Source organism: Chrysochloris asiatica, unplaced genomic scaffold (assembly GCF_000296735.1).
Source record: "Chrysochloris asiatica unplaced genomic scaffold, ChrAsi1.0 scaffold00094, whole genome shotgun sequence".
Taxonomy (NCBI): Eukaryota; Metazoa; Chordata; class Mammalia; order Afrosoricida; family Chrysochloridae; genus Chrysochloris; species Chrysochloris asiatica.
Window position 1 is genome coordinate 3,202,194 of NW_006408612.1, and position 24,506 is coordinate 3,226,699.

Sequence of the window (24,506 nt, forward strand, 5' to 3'; positions counted from 1 at the left end):
TTTTTGCATAATTCAGTATTTTTCCTGTGTTTTTCTTGTTAAGTGCCATTAAGTTGGTTCTGACTTACAGCAAACCTTCTATAGGGTTTCCGAGGAACAGCTGGTGGATTTGAACTGCTGACCTTGTGATTCGCAGTAAAGTACTGATCCTACAGTGCCACACCAGGAGCCCTATAGCATAGTTCAATATTGCAAGTTTTTCTTTAGCTTTTTCACGTTGAGAAGTGCTGAGTGTGTTCTATTCTTTTGGTTTTCTAACTCTAGGTCTTTGCACATTTCCTTATAATACTTGACTTTGTCTTTTCAAGCTGCCCTTTGGATTTTTCTGTTTAGCTCTTTTGCTTCTTCATTTCTTCCATTTCCTTTACCATCTCTATGCTGGAGAGCAAGCTGCAGAGTGTCTTCTGACAACTATTTTAGTCTTTTCCTTCCTTCTTATCTTTTTTACTGACCTTTTGCTTTCTTCCTATATGATGTCCTTGATGTCATCCCACAATTCTTCAGATCTTCATTTGTTAGTGTCTAATGCGTCAAATCTGTACTTGAGATGACCTCTAAATTCAGGTGGGATATATTGAAGGTAAATATTTGGCTCTCATGGACTTGTGTTAATTTTCTTCAGTTTTAGCCTGAACTTGCCTTTGATCATTTGATGGCATACTCAATGTGAGAAAACCTTGATGACACACACAATTTGGGATTTTAAATGTATAGAGACTTTCATTCATAGTGGAGACAGATCCCCAAAGGTACGAATGTAGACTTTGGAATACTGTGTTATGCCCACTGTTATAGATAGTAAGAACTGCAGGCCAGTATTCAAACCCTCCTTAACCCACAGTGTACTCTCTCCACGTACCAATATACGAAAAGCTCCCTCAGATGCTGTCTATGGGAAAAAGATGAGGCTCTCTGCCCTCATAAAGACTTTAAGTCTCTGAAACCCTAACTGACTCTATGGCAATGAGTTTTGTATTTTGAGTTGGTGCTAAGATACCACTCCACCATCTACTACTACAGAGGATAGCCTGAGATTGATAGAGAACCTAGCTTTCCAGACAGCTGAGGGGCAGTGTGTCATGGTTCTAGCTCCATGGAAGAAAGAAGCTCAGGAGAAGGAACAAAATGGTGGAACTTCTACCCATGACAATCTGCTTGAAAGGGTGAACAAAAGTGAGCCATATCTACATATGCTGACCTGGCAATGTGCTCTTCGTCACTGCCCACTAGCCATGTGGCCAAAGCAAGTCAAAGTAGTACCCTGAGAGGGACAAGAAGGTGTTGGGTGATGGGCCATGGATAGGGGAGTAAGAAAAGGCCTAGAGACTAGCTATTAATCTTGTTTCTTCATTGTGTGGGGTCTAGAGGGGTTCCACAACATTAACTGACTTAATTCTTAAACTTTGGTGGTGGTGGTGTGCTGTGGGGTTGGTTCCCACCCATAGTGACCCTGCATAGAATTTCTGGGGCTGTAAATCTTTACGGAAGCAGAAAGCCTCATCTTTCTCCTGTGGAACAGCTGGTAGTTTAGAACTGCTGACCTGGAGGCCCGACTTATAACCACTACACTACCAGAGCTCCTATTTTAAACTTTAGGCATGTCCTATTTTACAGTTTGCGTTTGAAAGCAATTCTTAGCAATACTAGGTAACTTTCCCAGGGCCACACAAATGTAAGAATCATACTAAGATTTGCACACTCTGTTCTGACAGACTCCAAATTGCATGTTCTTTCCATTGCTGACCTATGAAAAATGGATGAGTGGGGCAAATGAGAAAAAGTTCAAGGGGAGAAAGAGAATGAAGAGAGGAGAGAAAAGAAGAGCAGAGTAGAGGGCAGTTTCTTGTTAGCCTGCCTCTACATTTTCTATTTCAGTCTCTCTGCTCTCCCTTCTTATCTGACAGTCAGAGATAAAGCTCCAAACGCACTGCCATCATGTCGATTCTGACTCATAGTCTTGTGAATAGGGTTTCCAAGGCTGTACTTCGTTACGGAAACAGTCACCTTCGTTTTTCTCTTGTGGAGCAGCTGGTGGGCTTGAATTGCCGACCTTGCAGTAAACAGTTCATTACTTATCCTGTGGTAGTGTCAGAGTCCCAGACTTACTGCTGAGCTTTGAAAGTGCCCTAGTGACTCAGCTGTTAGGCACTCAGCTGCTAAAGGAAAGATGGGTGAATCAAATGCAGTGGCTCTGTGGGAGAAAAAACTGGCGATCTTCCTCCATACTTGCAGCCCAGAAAACCCTACATCCACACCTCTGCTGTCAGGCTGATTCCCAGTTATCGTGGCAGAAGCAGACAGCCTCATCTTTCTTCTGCAAAGTGGCTGGTGGGTTTAACTGCCAAGCTTTTGGTTAACAGCCCAACACTTAACCTACTGTGCTCTTAGGGCTCTTTAAGAAACCCCTACATTGTAATTCTCCTCTGTCATATGGAGTCCCTATGAGGTGGAATCAACTCTGCAGCATCCAACAATCACATCACTGCATTTTAGCCCTTAAATGGGAGTGCTAGCTACTGCCCCAGCCAATGTGGAAGAGTAATGGAAGCCCTACCACAAACAGGTACTATGTCCAACAATTTGTGGTCATTATTTCACTGTTGTTCCATGCCTTTGAGGTGGTCTTCATAGGGTGTTCTAGATTGTGATCTTTATGGGTTCATAGGTCTTTGTTTCATGGAGTGCTGGAGTGGATTCTAACTACCAGCCTTTCAGTTAACAGCCAAGTGCTTAACTGCCTTGCTATCGGGTCTCATTTGTTGTTGTGTTGTGTTGTGGAGTGGATTCCGACTCACAGTGATCTGTGTAAAAGACTAGAACAGCCCCATAGGTTTTTCCTCCTGCACAGCAGATGGTGGCTTTGAATCATCAACCTTTTGGTTAACCATTGTGCATAAGGTTCCATCCCTATTCACAGGAGGTGGGAGCAGGAAAATTGGCCCCTTTTTTCAGGTAAGATGCTAAATAGCTTGCCTAAGGCCACATAGCCTGTGGATGGCAAGCTAATTGTTTGTGATTCTTGATTCGAGTCCATTAGGATTACACAGGCAAAGTGAAGGAGAGAGTAAAAGGTGTACACTAAGTAATGTAGCAATAATTAATGTGGGGAGGAAGGAGCTTTCCTCTTGCAGCTCCTCCAGCCCCCCATCTTTGTGCATTGTCTGATTACACACCATTTACAAGCCCACTGGACAACGGCTGCTCCTCTGAGGGGCTCTTCTCACTGCTGCTGGACTGTACCTGGGCTGCTGGTCCCCCTGCCACCACTTACAGTGTGACTTGCAAAAGTTCATGGAAATTTTTCATTATCTCTTAGTTCCATTTTCCCATGAACTTTTTGAAATCCCCTTGTATTAGATTTAGAGACACATGGTTAAGTGCCTTAAGGCCCTCCTGTAAAGAGCTTCTACATTAGCGGTTGGGACAGACAGTAAAGGGTAATAAGGGAGGGAAGCAGAGAATTGGTCTGGTGGAAGTGAAGTTGTTAGAACTGATGACTCATGGGATGGGTGGAGGATTGAGAGAGGGAGGGTCCTGACTTAAATGAAGAGTGGATGGAGGGCCACAGATGAAGACAGGAAATAGGTGAGGAAGAAAACCTTCACAGATTGTAATGCTATGTTATTTTGCACCAGGCATTTCGTAGGTATTACTGATTTAGTAGCATTTTCTCTGGAAAAAAAAGTCACCCTATTTGTTTTATATAATGATAGAAAGATACTTTATTTGACTTGCAAGAATACACAAGACATAAATATTCTGTTTTGCTCATAGATTCCTATGACCTTCCTTGCTGTTTCAATATGATCACACTTTCCCCTTCCCTAATCATTCTCTTATACTCTTTTGCTAAATTGAGTAAAAAAAAAGACAAAACAACTTTGTGACCTCTATATTACTCATTTGTTAGGGACTTTTTAATTCTTTGGCTTCTAGGTTGAGGGTCACTCTTATTTTTCATTGGTGATATCCCATGATAAGCTTAGTAATACTAATTCATCATTTGTAAAGAATTTCACTTATGTTCTTGGAAGTCCTGATGTGCCACTGTGGGATAAGGCACTGGACCACAAGGTCGGTTTAAACCACAGGGTTGGTGATTCAAATTCACCAGCCACTCCTTGGAAACTATACAGGGTCACTGTATAGTCGGAACCAACTCAATGGCACGTAACAACAACCACATGTGGTAGAGCCAATGTTATATGTAGCTTGTTCATTTCACAGGAGAGTGTGTCTGCTCAAGATTACACAGTGGTGAACTGGAGAGCTGGAAATCCTGATGATTTTCTCACACAATTCAGTGCTCTGCCCTACCATCCTTATCTTTAGTCAATTTTTCCTGCAGTGCCTTCAGCGACTCTGGAAAGAGCAGTACTTCCAGGCAACTGGTGGGTCAGTGGTTAAGCACTTGGCTGCCAGTTGAAAGGTTGGTGGTTCAAACCCACAAGCTGCATTCTGTAGGAGAAAGACATGCTAGTTGTGTTGCTGTAAATATGAGTTGGAATCGACTCCACAGCAATGGGTAACTTTAGTGGTGGTTGATTCTTCTTATTGGTGCTAAGATTATAACTAAGAAAGCGGTTGGCTCCGTATATGGGAGAGATATTAGAATACGAGGAGTCCCTGAGTGGCACACATGGTTAAGCACTTTCCTATGGCTGAAAGGTGAATGGTTTGAGTCCACTTAGGCATCTTGGAAGCTTGGCTTGGCAATCTGTTTCTGAAATCTCACAGCCTTGAAGAGCCTGTGGAACAGTTGTGCTCTGCATACTTGGGGATGGCAAGAGTTGAAGACAACAGATTACAGCAACAACATTAGAATACAAGCACTTCCGTCAGAGGGAAGGTGATCGGCACAGGAGAGCAAGGGTAAACAACAGTTCATGCCCTTTTCTGAGGTGGGGAAGGATTCAGAAAGAAAGCTGTCGAGCTGAGGGGAGCTCAGGTGGCTCCCCTCACAGTTGTGTGGGAGGTCAGTCCCACCGCATCAGTTTAGAAACAAAAGTCTGTCAGTGTGGGAGGCATGAGGTGGCCTGCTGACCCTGCCTCATTCTGTCGTCTCATAGTTCAGATCCTGTCAGATAGTCGTCCGAGTTGGATGACCCCTCATTCCCACAGAGCTTGAGAGCTGACATACTGAGAGTCAGATTCCCTGCTTTCCTTTGGCTTAGTTTCCACAGTCCAAGGCTGTAAGAGGAAACTGGATAGGGGTGGAAGGCACCAACACTAGTAAGGTGTGCTCACCATGGAATGGTCAGTCATTCAAAATCAAAAGGGTACCCTTTTCCTAAGAACAAGTTGAGAAGAGATAGAAAGGTGGGTGGAATGCAAATAGGAACCACAGGAAGGAGGCAGGATCACTGTGGTTCCAGGGAGTGGATTGTAGTCATTGAAATGAATCAAAGTGTATGATTTGTTGAAGGTAAAATAGATGATCTTGTCTGTAAACTTTCAATTCACAATTAAAAAAAAAAAAAAAAAGTGGATCGGAGGTGGGAGATCATTGTACCTGGATGAGGAGAGGCAAAATGGGCCCATCTCTTGGACACTCTCCCTGAAGAGGGGGAAGGGGGGCTACTTTATTTTTATTTCTCTTGTTACTGCCTCAAACCTTGGTTTTGTATTAGGAACTCTGGAAAATGCAAAGGTTATTTTATTTCTATGATTCTGATTAGCTTCTAGACACTACTGCTTTCCAAATGTCTTTCTGTAAATTATGTTTATTCCACTAGTTTATAAAACAAAACCTGCTTCAGAAACACTCTTACACCAATTTTTCTGTGTGGTTGTCGTCAAAACCTCTTTCCCAAGTTCTGGGACATTCTTCCTGTCTTGGGCATTCTTTGTCTTCCCCTGTAAAATTTAGAAATCTCAGCAAAGGAACCTGTCCAGACCACTTCACCACCCAAAGGTGCCCCAACCTGGCTCATATACTCATGAGAAATTCTACTTGGCAGCACAAATCTCATTAAGGATTAGTCTTTCCAGCACTCCTGATGATACTTGTTCTTTCTTCAGTCTCTTAGCCAAACCAAGGCACAGACTTCTTGGATCCTCATAACTGAACTCTTGTACTCAGCGACCTACCCCTCTGGGACACCTGTAAATGTCTGGTGGCACCTGGAAACCTTTAACTTCAGGAGAAGGAGATTGACTCACCATCGGCATGAAGCTGATTCTCACACCAGACAGTCTGTACTTCTCTGCTGGGTCCCACAATCTTTTGCAGTGACCACACAGAACTCATGGACCATACGTATGGTTAACTGGTTCTTTAAGCAACTACCAGGGTACTCTGTGGGATCAGCTAACTGCAAGCTCAGCAGTTCAAACCCACCAGCCACTCTGCAAGAGAAAGATAAGACTGTTCCCATAAAGATTTATAGTTTCAGAAACCCTATACGGGGTCGGTATGAGTCTGCTCAACGGCAGTGGATGGGGTTAGCAGGGTACAGCTAGGGATCAGGAGCAACAGGTTACAATTTAGGATGAGAATCAGGATTAGGAATCATATAGGCAAAATCTGGAAATCCCCCACCCCCACCCAAATAGAGAGCACATCCTCTCTTCTTCAGTGCAGGACTGCGCTCTGTTCCTCTCAACCCTCAACCGGGAAAGCAGGTTCTTCTCTCTGCCATGCACACCCTCTCAGCTCCCTCTTAACAGGCCCCTTCTTGGTCCTGCAGGCCTCTCTGCCTGTGGTCTCCCTGCTGGCAGCCTCTCCATGGTCAGTTGTGTTCCCCTCACTTCTGCTGCATTCTGAGCGTCAGGTTTCTGCCATCACCACCGGTTCTGCTGCAAGGCTCCTTCTGGGCCCTTTTTCTGTCAGCTCTACCTCGGAACCTCTTCCAGGCCTCTCTCTGTCAGCGTTAAGGCCCTCAGCCTGCATTACAGGTCTGCTCTTTCAGGTGCTTCCTTGCCTCTGTTTTTAATTCCTTCTCCCCTCTCTTGCCTTCTCCTTTTATTTCTTCAGAAACCTCTGTGAACTTGACCTGGACTTCTCAGCAGGGTCCTATACTGACCAATTCTCTGAGTAGACCATAGACACTACATTTGCAGTCTTTAGTATACTGACCAACCCCTGCAAGATGCCTAAAAGAGACCAATCACAGGGCAGGCTACAGCCCAGCCAGATAAAATATATCAAGCAATCAAGTTGCTTACAGCTTACCCAGGAAATGCCAATCAACAGAGACAAGAGTAACAAACTCCCTGGAGTAGAAAGCTAGAGTAAAGACAGTTCCTCAGGACTTAAGGGAAATGTTTCTCATGTTGTTTTCCCCAAAGCATAATACAAACTTATGTAAAGGGACTCATTTCACCACAGCACCTCTTTAAATTAAATATTCCAAAAGTCAGACTTTCTGCATTTCCACCAGAATGACTGAAAATGCTGGTGTCGTTTTCCCCCATTAGTACTTTAATGTACTTAGATTAACAGGTTGTAACCAATTAATAATAAACTTAAAAGCAATGAATAGACTTATAAACCGTACTTTATTAGACAACAGTCCCTGACTTTGTGTGTGTGTTATAGGAAGAGAGATAAAAGGATAAGCGCAGGCCTACTTTTCCCAGATTTATTGGTGACCAGACTTTTGGGCATGGTAAATCTCAATGCTAGAAATCGATAAGGTTTTAAAATGGATCTTTATATCAAAAAGAGTATAAAGTGTTTCCAGTTATATTAAAGAATTCCTGACGACTACTGGCAGACTAGAAATTGATACTGCAAAACAGAAAGCATGGGATGATTTCTTAGTTCATTAAACCACTTTATTTAAGCCACTTATTTAAAGTGTTAATATATACTTTGTATGAAGCACAGTGGTTAAAAACACCTTGCTTCAAATTCTAACTCACTTAATTGGCTGTACAATTAATGTATCTAATAACGAGAGAGAATAGTTTCTACCTTAAGTGAGTTAAGATATGTAAAAGGCTGAGCAGAAAATCTTGGGTACCTGTTAATGCTGTCGGTTCTATTGCCTGCAAAGCTGTTGTTTTATCACAAGAGGGCAGCACGAGATTAGAAAAAGCAGGAAATGTGCTTGCTATTTGAGACCACTTGAGTTTAACAACATTGTTCAGCCATTTCATGGGATCCAAGGAATCAGGACTATACTTAGCCTGGGTCATTATCTTTCCCCATGACATTCTCTGGCAAATTTTAACCCAGTTTTGGGGAAAAATGACTTACTAGTCATACCCCTAAAGTAAAATAAGATGCTAGTCTTAAGTATTAAAAGTGCTTATATTATCTTTCTATTAAAAAAATTATATATCATTTAATATATACTTTTCATTTAAAAGTATGTTAATATAAACTAATAATTTACCATCTCTTCCTGGCCTCTACAATAAAGATGTTTTTAAACATTGCAGTTTGTTTATAAAATTTGAAGGACAGGCATGTTTCTGTACAAGCTGGCCTGTCTTTGTCTCTCTGTTTCTTCTATGCACTCTCATCTCACCTGAAGTCCTCTGTTGTTGTTAAGTGCCATCAAGTCGGTTCCGACCCATAGCGACCCTGTACAGGGTTTCCAAGGGTGTAAATCTTTATGGGAGTAGAAAGCCTCATCTTTCTCCCACTGAGCAGCTGGTAGTTTCGAACCACTGACCTTAAGGTTCGAAGCCCGATTCGTAACCACTACGCTACCAGAGCTCCTTGTAGTTGTTTGTAATCTCTTCCTACTACTCTATGTTACCAGGTAAGAACTGAAAGGGAATCTGTTTCTCATCCTTGCATATGCTCTCAACTTCATTTTTTTTTTTTTGCCATGTAATTCTTTGTTTGGGTGAATGCAAGACTGAGCCACTCTGCAGGACAGACTGACTCCATTGCCATGGGACTGACCTCCCTGATTGGGTTACCAGAATGCCAGTGCTTACCCATTCTCTTCCAGCCTTCCCCAGGCCGACTTGCTTGATTTTGTTAAGTAGTGTCTAACCTGCTCATGCTAGGGAAGTGCTCTAAAAGCAACAGACCTTGTTGATGCTACTTAGAAAAATATTTTATTTAATAGTTTGCCTTCCTGCTTGCCAATAAATCCTTGGACAGCACATATAATCTAATGTCTGACAAATTCAGAAGTTAGCTTTCATTAAGTTTTATTATTTAAAAGGACTTGGAACACTCAGTGAATTCTGGTATTAAATTGAAGCTCATGTTCTAGAACTAGGTATTATGAAAGTTATTGCCAAGTATTGCCTGTTGTTGTTAAGTGCTGCCTAGTCAGTTCCCACTCATAGCAAGGCTGTATAGGGCTTCTGAGGAGCGGTTGGTAGGTTTGAACCTTTGATCTTGTGGTTCAAGGTGCAGTGCTTACCATAGCCGGAGTCCCAAGTATTGCCTACAGACCTAAAATAAAAAATTGTTAAAATATTTGCTTTGAGAAAATTTATGTTTCCAGGTTTAAACATTTGAGGACCAATTTGTCACCTGATACAACAATAACAGCAATCTTTACAGGGTCCGGCTGCTCCTTGGAAACCCTGTATACGGTTGCTATGAATCGGAAGCAAGCCAACGGCATTAAACAACAATCTTTGTAAGAGCAGTTTGCCCTCATCTATCTCTCCAGGGCTTCTGGGTAGGTTCGAACCACTAGTTTTTCAGGTAGTAGTCAAGTGCTTAACCGTAGTGCCACTGGGTCTTCTGACTCTTGATGTACTTGCCACATAATTCTTAGAAATCTATTTTATTGATGAGTAGCTATTTTAAATTTCATCAGAATGTCTGGAACTTGTGTACGTTAGATTTCAGCTGATGTTTACAGGTATGTTTGCAAGGCACATGTTTCTTAGCTTGGACAACAATCTTAATTATCGGTGGCACAACCATTGGCTTTCTTAGCACAAAACACTATTCCCATTTTCATACTGTAGCTATGTTTATAATGAAACAAACAAGTAAAATGCCACATGTGACAGTGCCTGCTTTAAGAAAACCCGGAATACCAGAATTCAGAAGTACAAAGCAGATAAATTAAGGAGTGATTAGTAGCAGTACAAAAGGATTCTTTGATTTACAGCAGGATTCGTCAGAAGGGTTCCTTTGAATACAAGCTCCCCCAGAGAGCTGAAGTGTTTTGCAGATCATTCAAACCACTTGACATCCAGACTGGGGGACAGAGAAACTTGGAATTTAAGTGTGAAAAGCAATCCTTAATGGAAGATGAACACAAAGTAAATCCAGAGGTTCTCTGTTATTTAAATGATAGAAAAATATACTTTGCTTTTTGGAAACCTAGATAACATATATGTTTTGATTCACAGGACTAAATCTGGAATAATCATTTCCATTATTTATTGAGCACCTATGGAACCAGGAACTGTACAGGGCTGTCATAACCATACATTGTTTTATTAATATTTAATTCAGCTAAGAATCTTATCAGAAAGATTATGCCTATTTCACAAATGGGGATACTGATTCGGTGGAGCATTTTGTACAAGGCACATAGCTAGTAATTGGCTCATGGTTTTTGCACTCTGCTGCCTCCAGGGAAAGTCTGATGCTGTTTCCCCTACTAAGCACTGAATGTTGTGACTCGAGTGCCTCCTTCTTGTGCCTGTAGCCTTGTTATTCACTGTCTTCCATCAGGGACAGCTTTGTTGACATGTCAGATGACCAGCTAGGATATATGTAGGTTAGTAATTAGACGGATCAGATTCGAAGTCTTCACTGTGTCACCATGGTTTAGGTCCTCAGCCTATAAAATGACAACAATCATACCGGTATTGCAAGATTATTTTACTAGTAACATCAGTAAGAATAGGCACAGTTTTTCATGCATTTATTTAGAGACAGACACAGCAATGGAAAGCAGTTTAAATGCATTATCTCATGTAGCTGTTGTGAGTAATAAATGAGACCTAGATCTCCGTTCAAACAGAGGGAGACCCACATGCATACTACTGCACATCAGGATATGTACTGCCCACAGTGTGTGGGTAATGGAGTAAGGATGTCTGTGTTTTAAAGGGTAGGAGGAGCGTGATAGAGTAGATGAGAGATAGTAGGATCAGATTGTAGGAAGACATCAGAGGACATCCAGTGAGGTGCCATCAGTAATTATTTTTGAGACTTCATCACCCCTTGGTATGTAGGAGAACTGGCTGCTGTAAGCCAACATGCTGTACTAACACAGTGAAGTCTTTCTCATGTACCACCAAGCTTGCTGAAGTACTGTGTCAGACTCTGCCTTTGTATCTATTACAGAAGTCTCATTGGGAACGTTGGTTTCACCCAGTCCCTCTCTAGATATCTGTAATTTAGGGCCCAAAGCGATATTTGGCTAACCCATTCTCTTGTTTTGGGTGTCCCCAGAAGTAGTGTCAGAATTAAGAATTTGGGTACAAGCCAGATTTGTGGGTTTTTTTGGAGATGGTGGAACACATAGTATGGGAGTGGTGAAGGGAGACAATGAAGGAAGAAAAGGCAATAAAAGTGTGTTTGTTAATGAGCGGGTTTCTGCTGTGGGCAACTGGAACCCAGTCCTTCTGGGGACCCTCTAAGAAACTGTGGGAGGTGAGGAAGCTTGGCGTATATTACCCTCTAGCTCTCATGCTGGAGGGTGTACCTTAGTGGCATTCATTAACTGCCCTGCACTCTGACCTGAAGCTCAGCTATCTCTTCTTAGAGACTGGAAGCTATAGGTGTGTTTGGGAACCATCCAGAGAGCTACAAATGACCCCCAGGCAGAGTGAGGGAATCCAGCAGGGTCTGCCAAACTCTCCTTCATGGACTGAAGACATTAGCTTTTTAAATCTTCCTTTCACATTTGAAAGTCCTCAAAATAAGTTGCCATCTTACTGCAGCATGTTGTTGTCAGGTGCCATCGAGTCGGAACCGACTCATAGCGACCCCATGCACAGCAGAACGAAACAATGTCCCATCCTGGGCCAACCTCACTACTGCTGCCACACTTGAGTCCATCAATGATGCCACCTGGCCAATCCATCTCGTTAGGGGTCTTCCTCTTTTTCTCTGACCCTCCACCTTACCCAGCATGACATCCTTCTCCAGTGACTGTTCCCTCCGGACAGTCCAAAGTATGAGAGACGAAACTTAGCTATCCTGGCCTCCAAGGAGCATTCTGGCTGCACTTCTTCCAAAACAGATCTATTGGTTCTTTTGGCAGTCCATGGCACTTTCAGCATTCTTCTCCAACACCACAACTCAAAGGCATCAATTCTACGATCTTCCTTATTCACTGTCCAGCTTTTGCATCCATATGAGGTTATTGAAAATACCATGGCTTGGGTCAGGTGCACCTTAGTCCTCAAGCTGACATCTCTGCTCTTCAATACTTTAAAAAGTTCCTGTGCAGCAGATTTGCCCAATGCAATATGTCGTCTGATCTCTTGACTGCTGCTTCTGGAGTGTTGATGGTTGATCCAAGAAGAATGAAGTCCTTGACAACTTCAATCTTTTCTCCATTGATAAGAATGTTGTTTATTGGTCCAGTGGTGAGGATTTTTGTTTTCTTGACATTGAGATGTAATCCATATCGAAGGCTGTGCTCTTTGATCTTCATAAGTAAATGTTTCAAGTCCTCTTCACTTTAAGCAAGCAAGGTTGTATCATCTGCATATCGCAGGTTGTTAATGAGTTTTCCTCCAATCATGATGCCACGTTTTTCTTCATAGAACCCAGCTTCTCGTATTATTTGCTCAGCATACATGTTGAGTAAGTATGGTGAAGGAATACAACCCTGTCTCACACCTTTCCCAATTTTAAAACATTCAGTGTTCCCATGTTCTGTTCGAATAACTGCTTCTTGGTCCAGGTACAGATTTCTCAGAAGTACAATTAAGTGTTCTGGAATACTCATACTTCTCAATGTTGTCCATAGCTTGTCATGATCCACATAATCGAAAGCCTTTGCATAGTCAATAAAGCACAGGTAAACATCCTTCTGGTATTCTCTGCTTTCAGCCAAGGTCCATCGTTCCATGGCCTCTTCTGAATCCAGCTTGAACCTCTGGAAGTTCTCTGTCAATGTATGATTGTAGCCATTTCTGTATTACCTTTAGCAAAACTTCACTTGCTTGAGATATCAAAGAGATTGTCCGATGATTTCCGCATTCTGTTGGGTCACCTCTCTTTGGAATGGACACAAACATTGATCTCTTCCAATCAGTCGGCCAGACAGTTGTCTTCCAAATTTCTTGGCAGAGATGAGTGAGTGCCTCTTGTGCCACCTCACTTTCTTGGAAGATTTCCATTTTTATTCCATCAATTCCTGGTGCCTTGTTCTTTGCCACTTCTTTCAGTGCACTTTGGACTGCAGCATAGGACATTCAATTCCTGTTGCTGCTGTTTCATAATCCCAGGTCAGGTGCTGACTGTTTGTATCAGTCTCCACATCACTACAAACATGTAGGTGGTCTCTCATAGCATTTCTCTGCAAATGAATGGAGAATAAGTGTTCTTCTCAATCCCACTGCCCACTGCCCACTTCCCTTAAAGTCCATTGTGACTCATAGTGACCCTACAGTTTCTGGGGCTGTCAGTCTTTACGGGATCAGACAAGCTATTAAATAAGTATTGGACATGAACAGACCTCCACGCTATATGGACGCTTAAAGTAACTCATAGTGTTATATTCAGTTGTGGACATTTTCAGCAACTGACAATGTATTTGACCTAACTACAGGGTTTCAGGTTGGAATTCTGATCTCTAAGAATCTGGCTAGATGTTAGGACAGACCAAAATCAGCAGAGTTTCTATCACACTTGACTCACTTCTAGCCTTTCAGTGCCCATGTGAAGCAGTATATGTTGATTCTGCTAGAGAGACTCCTGACATGGTGCTGTAGAATCAGCACTGGACTTTGAACCACAAGTTCGGCAGGTGAAATCCACCAGCTGCTCCTTGGTATCCTTATACACGGTTGCTATATGTTGTTGTTAAGTGTGGAACTGACTTGACACACTTAACAACAACAAGATGAGGGAGAACAGTGTAATATAAATTTCTGCCTGGGATCCAAATATAAATAAGGCCTAGCACTCATGGACTATAAGGAGTCCTTGTGGCACCAAGGGTTAAGTGCTTGGCTGCGAACTGAAAGGTTTGAACCCACCCAGTAACTTCATGAGAGAAAGACCTGGAATCTGCTCCTGTGGAGACCACAGCCTGGAAAGCTCTATGGGGCAGTTCTACTCTGTCCCACGGGTTGCTATGAGCTGGAATTGATTCAACAGCACTTGACAACAGCAATACCCATAGACTATGAAGATAATGTTAATCCTCAGAGTAAAAGAAACAAGTCTAATAAAGCTCTTCTACTTCTCTGTGCGCAATTCTTTTAGGGCCCAATGCAGTCCTCCTGTAAATCCAAATCTATTCTAAATAAATTCATCTTAAATATACTTTGCATCGACTGAAAGTGATGCTTGAATTTGTCAGTGAACTTTCTGGTGAGGATTACTGTCCTCATTTCAAGACTGTATCTCATATTTGTAACTCCTAATCAAGTTTGAATGGATCACGTTCCAAGGAGGGCATATGGAAAAGACTGACTCCACACTCGTGTCTGGGAGGTGAGGGGAGGGGTTCCTAGAAATGATCCAGAGTGCATGGTCACATGACTAGGGAGGATACTACCACGTGAGAAGTTCCTACACTGTGAAATGTGGTTTTCAATACTAACATCACTAAATTTTGTTGCATATGATAAGGCATATTGTTGCTGTTAACGCCCATCATGTCAGGCCCGTGCACAGTGCAACTGGACCATATTGACCCATAAAATTTTCATTTGTTAATTTTTGGAAGGCCTGTTGTTTTCTAGTCTTTTTTAGTCTGGAAGTTCCTTTGACACCTATTATCAGGTTAAAAACTCTAGGAAAAAATTGAAGAATAACTTCAGTCTTTTGACTTTGTTTATGACAGATTTTCACTATCAAGAAGACATGAGAGTTTCATAGTCTCTGTTTTGTAGACATTGTGGTGAAAGCTACATGTGGTAGGGATGAAAGGGAAGAAAAGAGAAGATTGATTAATCTATGAAATTTACAACTAGTTCATTTGCATTAAACTTAAATAACGCTGCAAATAACCTTAGGTATCGAAGCTATGTAATACTTACAGTCCTCTCTCTTAAGTTTTAAAACAGACATAAACACTGGAGAGTGAGAATTAGGCAAAAGAATCATTTCTGAAGGGTTAAGATGGTAGGAGAATGAAATTGACTAGTCGGAGCTCAAGGGAATCTAATATTCTAGAGAATTTTTGAAGGCTGGTGATTTATCATAGTCTGTTTATGAGAATTGAAAAATTTTCTGAGATGCCTAACTTTCTATCTTGCTATGTCAGTCTTGGGGATATTTTACTGACTGATTTTGTTTGCAGCTGCCTTTCTGGGAAATTTATTAGCAGACTATTCCTAAATTCTCCTCGATCCTTCATTCTTTTCTGAGATATTATTGATTTTATTTTTCTGAGCACAATTTTATATGGTAATATCTGTGCAGAGGCAATTTGCTATGGTTCAAAGAACCGTATTCTTATGGGCATTTGTCTTAGTAATGTGATTACAGAGTCACTAACTTGATCTTAATAACGTTTGCTTATTATCGGGTATTAGATGCATGAAAGGAAAACTATGCACTTTGGAAGTCAGAGGATCGCCCTTGTGTATCTTCCTTAGTTTCTTTGCCATGAGACTGTAGCAAATGTCTTGCAAAATTAATGTCCAGGTGATTTTGAGTGACTATTTGCATTATTTGAAACTCGTTCTTACTAAATCCAAACATTTAACACCAATGTTGCATGCAGAGAAGAAACTACTTTTTATGTACACCTAAGAAACTTTTAAGTCATTGGCTCATACCAATTTGTAAATTAGCCAAACTGTGTATTGGGGGATGCTGTTTTTACCCTATTGTGGCTGTAGGAGGCAGCATGATACAAAAAGGTTGGAATCTTACTCAGTCATACTTAGACTGTGGCTGCACTGCTTACTAGCGGTGGGAACTGAAGCTGTGCAAATCAAGTACTTGGACCCTCAGTTTCCTCATCTTTCCAAGGCAGAGTGACAAAGTAGCATCTCCTCTTCCAGTCTCCTATTTAAATATTCACAGAAAATGATAACCCTGTTCACAACGAGACTTGTTGCTAGCAGTTGTATTAGAAATTTCTCTAAATGGGAAACAACCCAAGTGCCCACCAGCAGGAGAATGGATAAGCAAATTGTGGCAAATTCATACTATGGGAAATCATTCATTGACTAAAAGAACAAACTACTACTGATCCATGCAGCAACATGGATGGATTTTATGGACGTTCTGTTGAGTAAATGAAGCCAGACGAAAAAGAGTACGTAGTGTTTGACTTTTTTGCATGAAGTTCTAGAACAGACAGGACTTCTTGACAATAGAAATCAGAACAATGATTACCTCTGGAAGAAGGATCTTGACTAGAAAGGAGAATGAGAGAACTTTCTCAGGTGATGCAAATGTTCTGTATCTTGATTTGAATGGCAAAACTTGGTGAACTGCATCATTAAATTGCATGCTTTATTTAGTGTATACAAATTATGCTTCTGAAGAGAAAAGACAACTTCATAAAGTAATGTTCACGTTTCTAATGGACAGTGTTTTGGATTCTCAGGATGCGGTGACTATCTGTACCCTGGGGATTGGGACAGCCTTTGGAGAGTCCATTCTGGACAATACACCCCGCCATGCAACCATCGTTACGAGGGAGTGCAGCGAACTGCTCCGCATTGAGCAGAAGGACTTCAAGGCATTATGGGAGGTGAGCCTCAAGGCTTCTTTGTCAATTAAGGTAGTCTCAGACGAGAAAGGGAGCCGCCACACGGATAATGGCATTACAGTCAAGCCGTAATATGTTTCTTTCTGAGCCATTTGGATGGAATTTGATTTTCAAAACTTGTTTTTAAAATGACTGAGTGAAAAAGCCATTTTGACACAAGACATCTTTTTTTTTTTTTTTTAATTTAGTGCTAGCTCAATTTTATGGCGTCTGACATACCTTATAATTATTTCTTGAATGACCATAGAGTGTTTTATGTAGCATTTCTCTCCGATTCCACAGATGTGTTCTTAACCAGGGAACAAAATACTTTGACATTTTCTTTTGCATTTTGAAAATCATCATTGACATGTTTCCTGGGAAAGTGGAATGAATGGGGTTAACATCTGCTTCATTTAAATGCTTTTAAAAATGATGTGCCCTGTAATAAGGTATGGGAAATGGAGGTACATAAAGATGTCTGGTGACTTGCCAACTTCAAAATGCCTAGGTGGCCCCGCAGTGGGTGGAGACAGCTGGTCCTGGTGGCTTTTGCATTTGCAGAGACTTATCAGCACCCCTTAGGGTATTGCACTCCTCATCGTATATGTAGTAATGACAGACAGAACACTTATAAAGGCCCAGCTAAGCCTTGCATCTTTCCTGCTCATTCTTTCTCAGTTCTTTAAGCTTCTGACTTTAACCTATGGTTGTTCCTTGTCTTTGTCCTCAGCTCAGTGTGTTCAAGTGTTAACCCATCGAGCTGCCAGGCTTTGCCACTTGTCCCAGTGTGGCTAAGATTTTAAAGTTGATCTAAAAAGAATTTTGTGTAATCAAATAGTTTCCTCTGGAGCCAAACAAATGACGGATGCATTAAGGGAACAAACCCGCAGGTGAATGGTGATGCTTTGCCTTGAAAGGCTTTGGTGGTGAAACAAACCTGTTACTTTTATTCTTGGCAGTAGTGAATAAATTGCGGGCTGACTTGTTTGAAACGGTTCTCTCAGAAAATATTAAAGAGCTCCAACCGCTCTGCAAAGTTCAGAGACAAAAGCCAGTTTTAGGAAGGAAAAACTACAGTAGAGGTTTTCTGTCAATTAAAAGGGACTAAACTTGAGGCAAATAAGCCTTCTTCTTTTTTTTAATCTTTCATTTTAAAAAGTAAACTAAAAAATCTTTTTCAAAACAGGGTAATTTGGAAAACTGGCTTAAAAACAAAAAATGATTCCTGCCTATGATGTGTGTCATTTCAACTGCTCTTGTTTGTGCTAACTTATTCAAATTGCTGATAGAGGATGCTTTGTGAAAAAATTCTCGAAGTTATTTTAATTAGGAGCCCGCAGTGCAATGAAGGAAGTGCCTGAGAAGTTGTTATCTGTGAACATTCAAAAAACTTTTTTCTTAAAAGATGTTTCAAACATACAGAAAACCAAAAAGAATAGTTCAGTGGACACCCACCTACCCCCATTTAGTTCATCAGTTGTTCACTTGTGGACATATTTGTGTCATCTTTATTTGGGTTTTGCTGAACCCCTTTTGCATCAGTGACAGACATTGAAATATATGATTCTAGTTATTCAGCACATAGTTCCCTCCCCTGCGAAAAACAATAGAATATTCTGTTATATACCCACAATGCCCTTGTTTTATCTATAAAACTAGTAAATACCCTGTTGTCAGCCAATACCCTGTCTATATTTCAAAATTTTCTAGTCATTCTATGAATATCTTATATAGTTCTTTTTAAACCCAACACCATATGTTACAGTTGGTTGTTGTACCTAAGTTAGTGTCTGTCTGTTGTCTCCATGATATTGACTGCTTACGTTGTTGTTGTTGTTGTTAAATGCTGTCGAGTTGATTGTGACCAGGCTGTTGTTGTTAGGTGCCAACGAGTCGGTACTGACCCGTAGTGACCTTATACACAACAGAATGAAACATTGCCCGATCCTGGGCCAACCTCACAATTGTTGCCATGCTTGAGCCATTGATGCTGCCACTTTGCCAATCCGTCTCTCTGGGGGTCTTCCTCATTTTCTCTGACCCTCCACCTTACAAAACATGATATCCTTCTCCAGTGACTGGTCCCTCCTAACAATATGTCCAAAGTATGAGAAACCAAGTTTGACCATCCTGTCCTCCAAGGAGCACTCTGGCTGCACTTCTTCAACACAGATCTATTGGTTCTTTTGGCAGCCCATGGCTCATCCAACACCATAACTCAAAAGCATCAATTCTTTTACTGTCTTCCTGTTCACTGTCCAACTTTCGCATGCATAAGAGGTTATTGAAAATACCATGGCTTGGGTCAGGCTCACCTTAGTCTTCAAGCTGACATCTTTGCTCTTCAACACTTTAAAAAGGTCTTGTGCAGCAGATTTGCCTAATGCATTACATAGTTTGATTTCTTAACTGCTGCTTCCGTGCGTGAGTGTTGATAGTTTATTCAAGAAGAATGAAGTCCTTGACAACTTCATTCTTTTCTCCATTGATAAGAATGTTATTTATTGGTTGAGTAGTGAGGATTTTTGTTTTCTTTACATTGAGATGCTATGCTCTTTGATCATCATCAATAAATATTTAAGTCCGCATTTTGAGTGCCTTTCAACCTGAGGGGCTCATTTTCTGACACTATATCTGACAGTGTTTCTCTGCTATTCTTAAGGTTTTCAGTTACTAAATATTTGGAAGTAGTTCAGCACTCCTTCTTCCTAGTCTGTCTTTGTCTGGAAGCTCATCTGAAACCTGTCCACCATGGGTGACCCTGCTGGTATTTAAAATACTGGTGGCATAGCTTCCAGAATCACAGCAACTCACAAGCCACCACAGTACGACAAACTGACAAACGAGTGGTGGTCGACCCATAGCAACCCTGTATAGGATTTCCAAGGAACAGCTGGTGAGCTTGAACCATTGACCTTGTAGTTCAAATGACTTTGCAGTCTGCCTGTGTAGTTTCCACCAAACTCAAGATTTGTCTATTTGTTTTCTCATGGTGCCTTTTTTTTTTGTATCTCTATAGTTTCCTGTAAATGGAAATTAGGACTAAAGGCTTGTTTAGATCAAGTCAAATATTTTTGGTAAGAAAACATCAAAGATGATTCAGGATCTCCATGTCTAGTTGTCTCCCTGTTAGTGATGCTGTTTGAATTGTATCTGAACCGGATTTTTTCCTTAGAGAAAGATTATTCAATGGGAGAATTGATATTGAGGGTTGACCTTGCTGTCCACAGCTGGTCTTGCAGCTCAGAAGGGCCAACCCTTCACCTATAACCTCAGAACTTGATTTCTCATCTCCCTCTGCCAGTAACATGAGCCTTTTAGAGCTGGAAAGGACGGATAGAGTCTGATTTCCAGGTGGGGGACTGGAATCTCATCCTGGGTAAGAGATGAATCGGATGTTTCCTTTTATTTGCCTTTCAGAAAACAAAGTGCAGAGCAGAAGTTAGGTGCTTAATCAGTGCTTTAATTGGTAAAAGTGAAAATGTAATAAACTCCATTATCTAGCAATCTGCTAATCAGAGCTATATTAATGGATCCGCTTGTGCATACGTAGCCCATGACAGTCCTAACAAATTGTAAAATTCTCAAGTACCATCTGAATGAAAAAATTGAATTATGTTTATTCTACTGTTCATTTATTCTATAAATACTTATTGAATGTCTCTGTGTATTAGGTAGCAGTGAACAAAATGAAGAGAGTTTCTGCTTTCAGGGAAGGGGCTTCAATTCTACTCAACAAAGGCAGATAATTAGCAAACAAGTAAATGATATCATTTCGGAGTATAAGGTGTTGTTAATTGTTGTTGATTAGTGCCATCGAGTTCTGACTCATCGCGAACATATATAAGGTTTTTGAGGAGCAGCTGGTGGATTTGAAACACTGGCCTTGTGGTTCAAACCAACCTTATGGTCCAGTGCTTATCCTACTGAGCCACACCAGGACTATAATTAAGTAAATTTTACTTTCATTCTTTGCCTATTGGCAATCCATTGACAGTATATAGAGCATTAATCTGCTAGCCGAATATTTGTTAACCAGACCCCGTCTTCTCGGGTTATGTCAGATAATGTTGTTGTTGTTAGGTGCCATTGAGTCGGAACTGACTCATAGTGACCCCATGTACAGCAGAACAAAACAATGTCCGATCCTGGGCCAACCTCACTACCACTGCCACACTTGAGTCCATCAATGATGCCACCTGGCCAATCCATCTCGTTAGGGGTCTTCCTCTTTTTCTCTCAGATAATAGAGTTTATAAATCAGACATCCATTGTACTGGTAAATGATGTATATTAGCAAAAATTAAAATCCAAGTTCATACTGTCAGCTGAAACCTAAGTTATATCTATCAGACAAATACCAAAAGGGAAGCATCACGTAGCTTCAGAATTCTGGTAGAAGTGCTGCTAAGCTATGAGATGGCAGAAGGAAGGCAGCCAAAAAGTGAGCTGGGTAACACTTCTATTGATGGTCAGGTGAAAGCTCTGAGCTCAGAGTCAATGTTCAGCCTCGGGTTCCAACCTGTACAAACTAGACAACCTGGATCAGAGCTCAAAATAAGAGCTTTGAACAGGCTTATCCTGGTTCAGCCCCTACTGAAAATTTATACTTCCATTCCAGATATACTAAATCAGGATGTACGTTTTAATGAGATCACCATCCAAATCAAGATGTGGAACATTTCCATCACCACAAAAAGTGCCCTCTAGTCCCCTCTGTAGTCAAGACCTACCTTCCAGAGGGATACCTCTGTTCTGATATGAGAATATCCATATAAGAATAAAAAAAAATCATGTGAGTTTTGTTGAAACTGTGGATTCTGATTCAGTATTATCTGGGGCGGAAATGTAGATTCTCAGCAGGGGTTTCACCGGGAATGAATCCGTTCCAAGCTCTGTGTTCACAGCATTCTCACAACAACCTTTGTAAGCCAATCATGCTTGAAGGTCTTAATAAATAAGACTGTATTTTTATGAGCAAATTCTTTGAAAATTTAAAGACAGTGATAAAACTACAGAGCCTTAAAAATAAAAGCAATATTGTACATTTTCATATCACATTAAAAATGCTTTTTTAGCTGTAATTGTTACCCAGAAATCTCTTGGCACATTTCTGTGATTTAAAACTAACTAGGGCAAAACATGTTGCAGAGAATCATTGCTCAGATGCAGTGGTTAGTATTGCTGTTGTGTGCCATTGAGACAGTTCCAACTCATAGCGACCCTATAGAGGATTTCGAAGGAGCCAGCTGATGAGCTTGAACCTCCAACCTTGTGCTTGAAACCTACTTTGTGGTTTAGCACATTCACCTGCAGTGCCACACCAGGACTCATAGTGATTAGTATACTAGCATTTATTCCCTGAATCTATGTGTAGCCTCAAAACATATTGTCAACTGATCAAAACTTGATTTCATGCTTTATGAAATATAAAAACTGAATGGTTAAAATAAGAGATAAATTCATCTTTTTGTCTTAGGGGTTAGTAAGGCAATTTGTAAATAGGGATATTTCTAGGAGTACCAAATATTATTCAAAAAAATAGTTTTGCACTGTCCCTATTCTCTAATTTTCGGTTTTATTTTTGTTCTTTTTCTGTATATGAGTCTATTAGATATGTTGGCGGTTGTGAGATTAAAAACCTTTTTAGTTATTTCTGTTTCCTGCCTCTTGTGAAATATGTAGGGGGAGAAAGCTCTTTTACATGAATAATGTTTCAAGCTACTATGAGATGAAAAATGATTGAAACAACAGTATCTTAGTCTTAGCGGATGTGCTTTAAAAACGCTATCAGAATAATAAACCATTCCTAGTACCTGCTCCTGCTTGAGTGGACTCAACTGTTCCTATTTGTCTCTGGCTGTCAGAGAAATTCAAGACGAATACTTAAAACATAGTATCTCAGAAGATAAACATCTCAGAAGCCCTTTGGGTGGGTTTTATTATTTTATTTAGTATGCAAACAATTTCAGGAGTTTCATTGTTACAGGAATGGCAGGCTTTCCAGGACGGGCATTTCAGGTGAACATTTTGAAGCCCTGGGTGTTGGGGTAGGGCTCCACGGCCCGTTTGCAGACAGGTAGTCCCTCATCTGCTTGTTGAAGCACAGAGACCCACACCCCCATCTGAGGATGAACTGTCATAAAAGCCAAGTCAGAAGCCTGTACTTACTTTTGGCAACTTTGGAGCTTATTCTGTAGGGTTACTTGCAAGGCCAGAGATTTGCATCAAAGGGCTAAGAAAAATACATCCAAAAATAAACATGAAAGCCTACAGTGGGTGCCAGGAACTCCAGCCACACACATCCTGTTGGCTGAGTCTCCTGCCTCTCCTCACAGTTTTGATTCTTTTAAACGAAGCGGAAGGCTGCTCTGATGATTTGGACCTTACGTGCGCTCCAGGGTTTTACTCCTCTGTCCTCAAGAGTTTTCACTGAATGGCGAAATGATTATAAAACCAAAATTATAAGCAGGCAACTGAAGTTTTATTTATTTATCTTTTTTTGTTAAAAAAGGAAGTTTTCCTCCCTCTTGCCTTTGCCTGCACTAACTTTCCTGGAGATCCACAAATCCCACTGTCTTTCCTGTGATCTGAGATACTGACTAACAGATAGAGACAGGGAACTATCGAGGATGGAGGTACATTATTCTGTCCAAATAAAGGATAGATATTCACTGGATGCCTGAGGACCTTGGGACACAGAAGGTGAAGGACGGATGCTCTATCAGGTCAGAATGAATTTTTTTATTCCTTAGTGAGGTGATAGGAGTGGGAAAATATCCCATGTCACAGCTTGCGTTTTGATTTGAGGAATTATACTCAAAAAACATGCCTGGCTTTTCTTACTATGTTCTGTCAGACGTCAGTATGCACCACAGCATGGATGTAATTTCACTTCATCCTTGTCTGTGGTGTGTGTATGTGTGCATGTGTGGATAGGTGGGGGTCGGTGCACCTTTTTTCTTATAGTGAAGGATATGTTTGTTTAGCCAGGTAATCTAGAATATGCTTCTAGAAGATCTATAAAGATAGGTGTTTATAACTAGGCAGCATTACAATTATTGCATTGGAAATGATATGGATGTGTTTATCAAGTGACAGAGCTGAATAGTATATATTAAAAATGAATTGGGGGCCAGGGAGCAGATTGAGGGTGATTCTATTCTACCCTCTGGAGCCCGGTAGACTTCTTGCCTGTTCAGATGATATGAAGTCTTTAGTGCTTATGGGAATTTCTTGTACATTATTTATAACTTGAAGTCCTACCAGTTCCCGATGCTATGATCTCACTATTTCTCAGAAGATGATCAGGGGGTCTGAAGAGATCAAGGCTTGGCCAGGAATGCCCAGATGCTGCACAGCAGGCCTGTTGGTAAGGTGCAGTCACTGCTCGCTGCTTCCTCTCAGATGACCCTCCTTAGAGTGTTCATTTCAGAGCAAACTCTGTGGAGATTGGGGACTTTTAGGAGTTGCTGTTATCAGAGATTCTGAACTTCCTTCCAGGGTACTGTATGTGCCAGCATACGCTGACACCCCTGCCCCCCCCCCCCCCCCCCCCCCCCCCCCCCCCCCGTTCCCCTGCAGTTTTATCTCAAAGACCCTCTTTACTCACTTAGCCAACCTACTGGGCACCGTGCCCTTTTCAATAGCAGCTCAATTCACTGTTCATTGATGCCATGCTTCAAATTCCATCAAGAAAATTCTGTTATATTCCACAAACACTCTTGGTTT

At 41.2% G+C, this 24,506-nt stretch overlaps 1 protein-coding gene across 2 annotated transcripts in view; it reads left to right on the plus strand.

The window, feature by feature from the left end:
- RAPGEF4 (Rap guanine nucleotide exchange factor (GEF) 4) overlaps window positions 1-24,506 on the plus strand; it is a 411,578-nt gene that overhangs the window by 80,787 nt on the left and 306,285 nt on the right. For both annotated transcript variants that reach the window (XM_006866643.1, XM_006866644.1), the window contains exon 4: window positions 16,629-16,775. In XM_006866643.1, coding sequence (XP_006866705.1) covers window positions 16,629-16,775 — 147 coding nt within the window. The remainder of the gene's footprint in view (window positions 1-16,628; window positions 16,776-24,506) is intronic.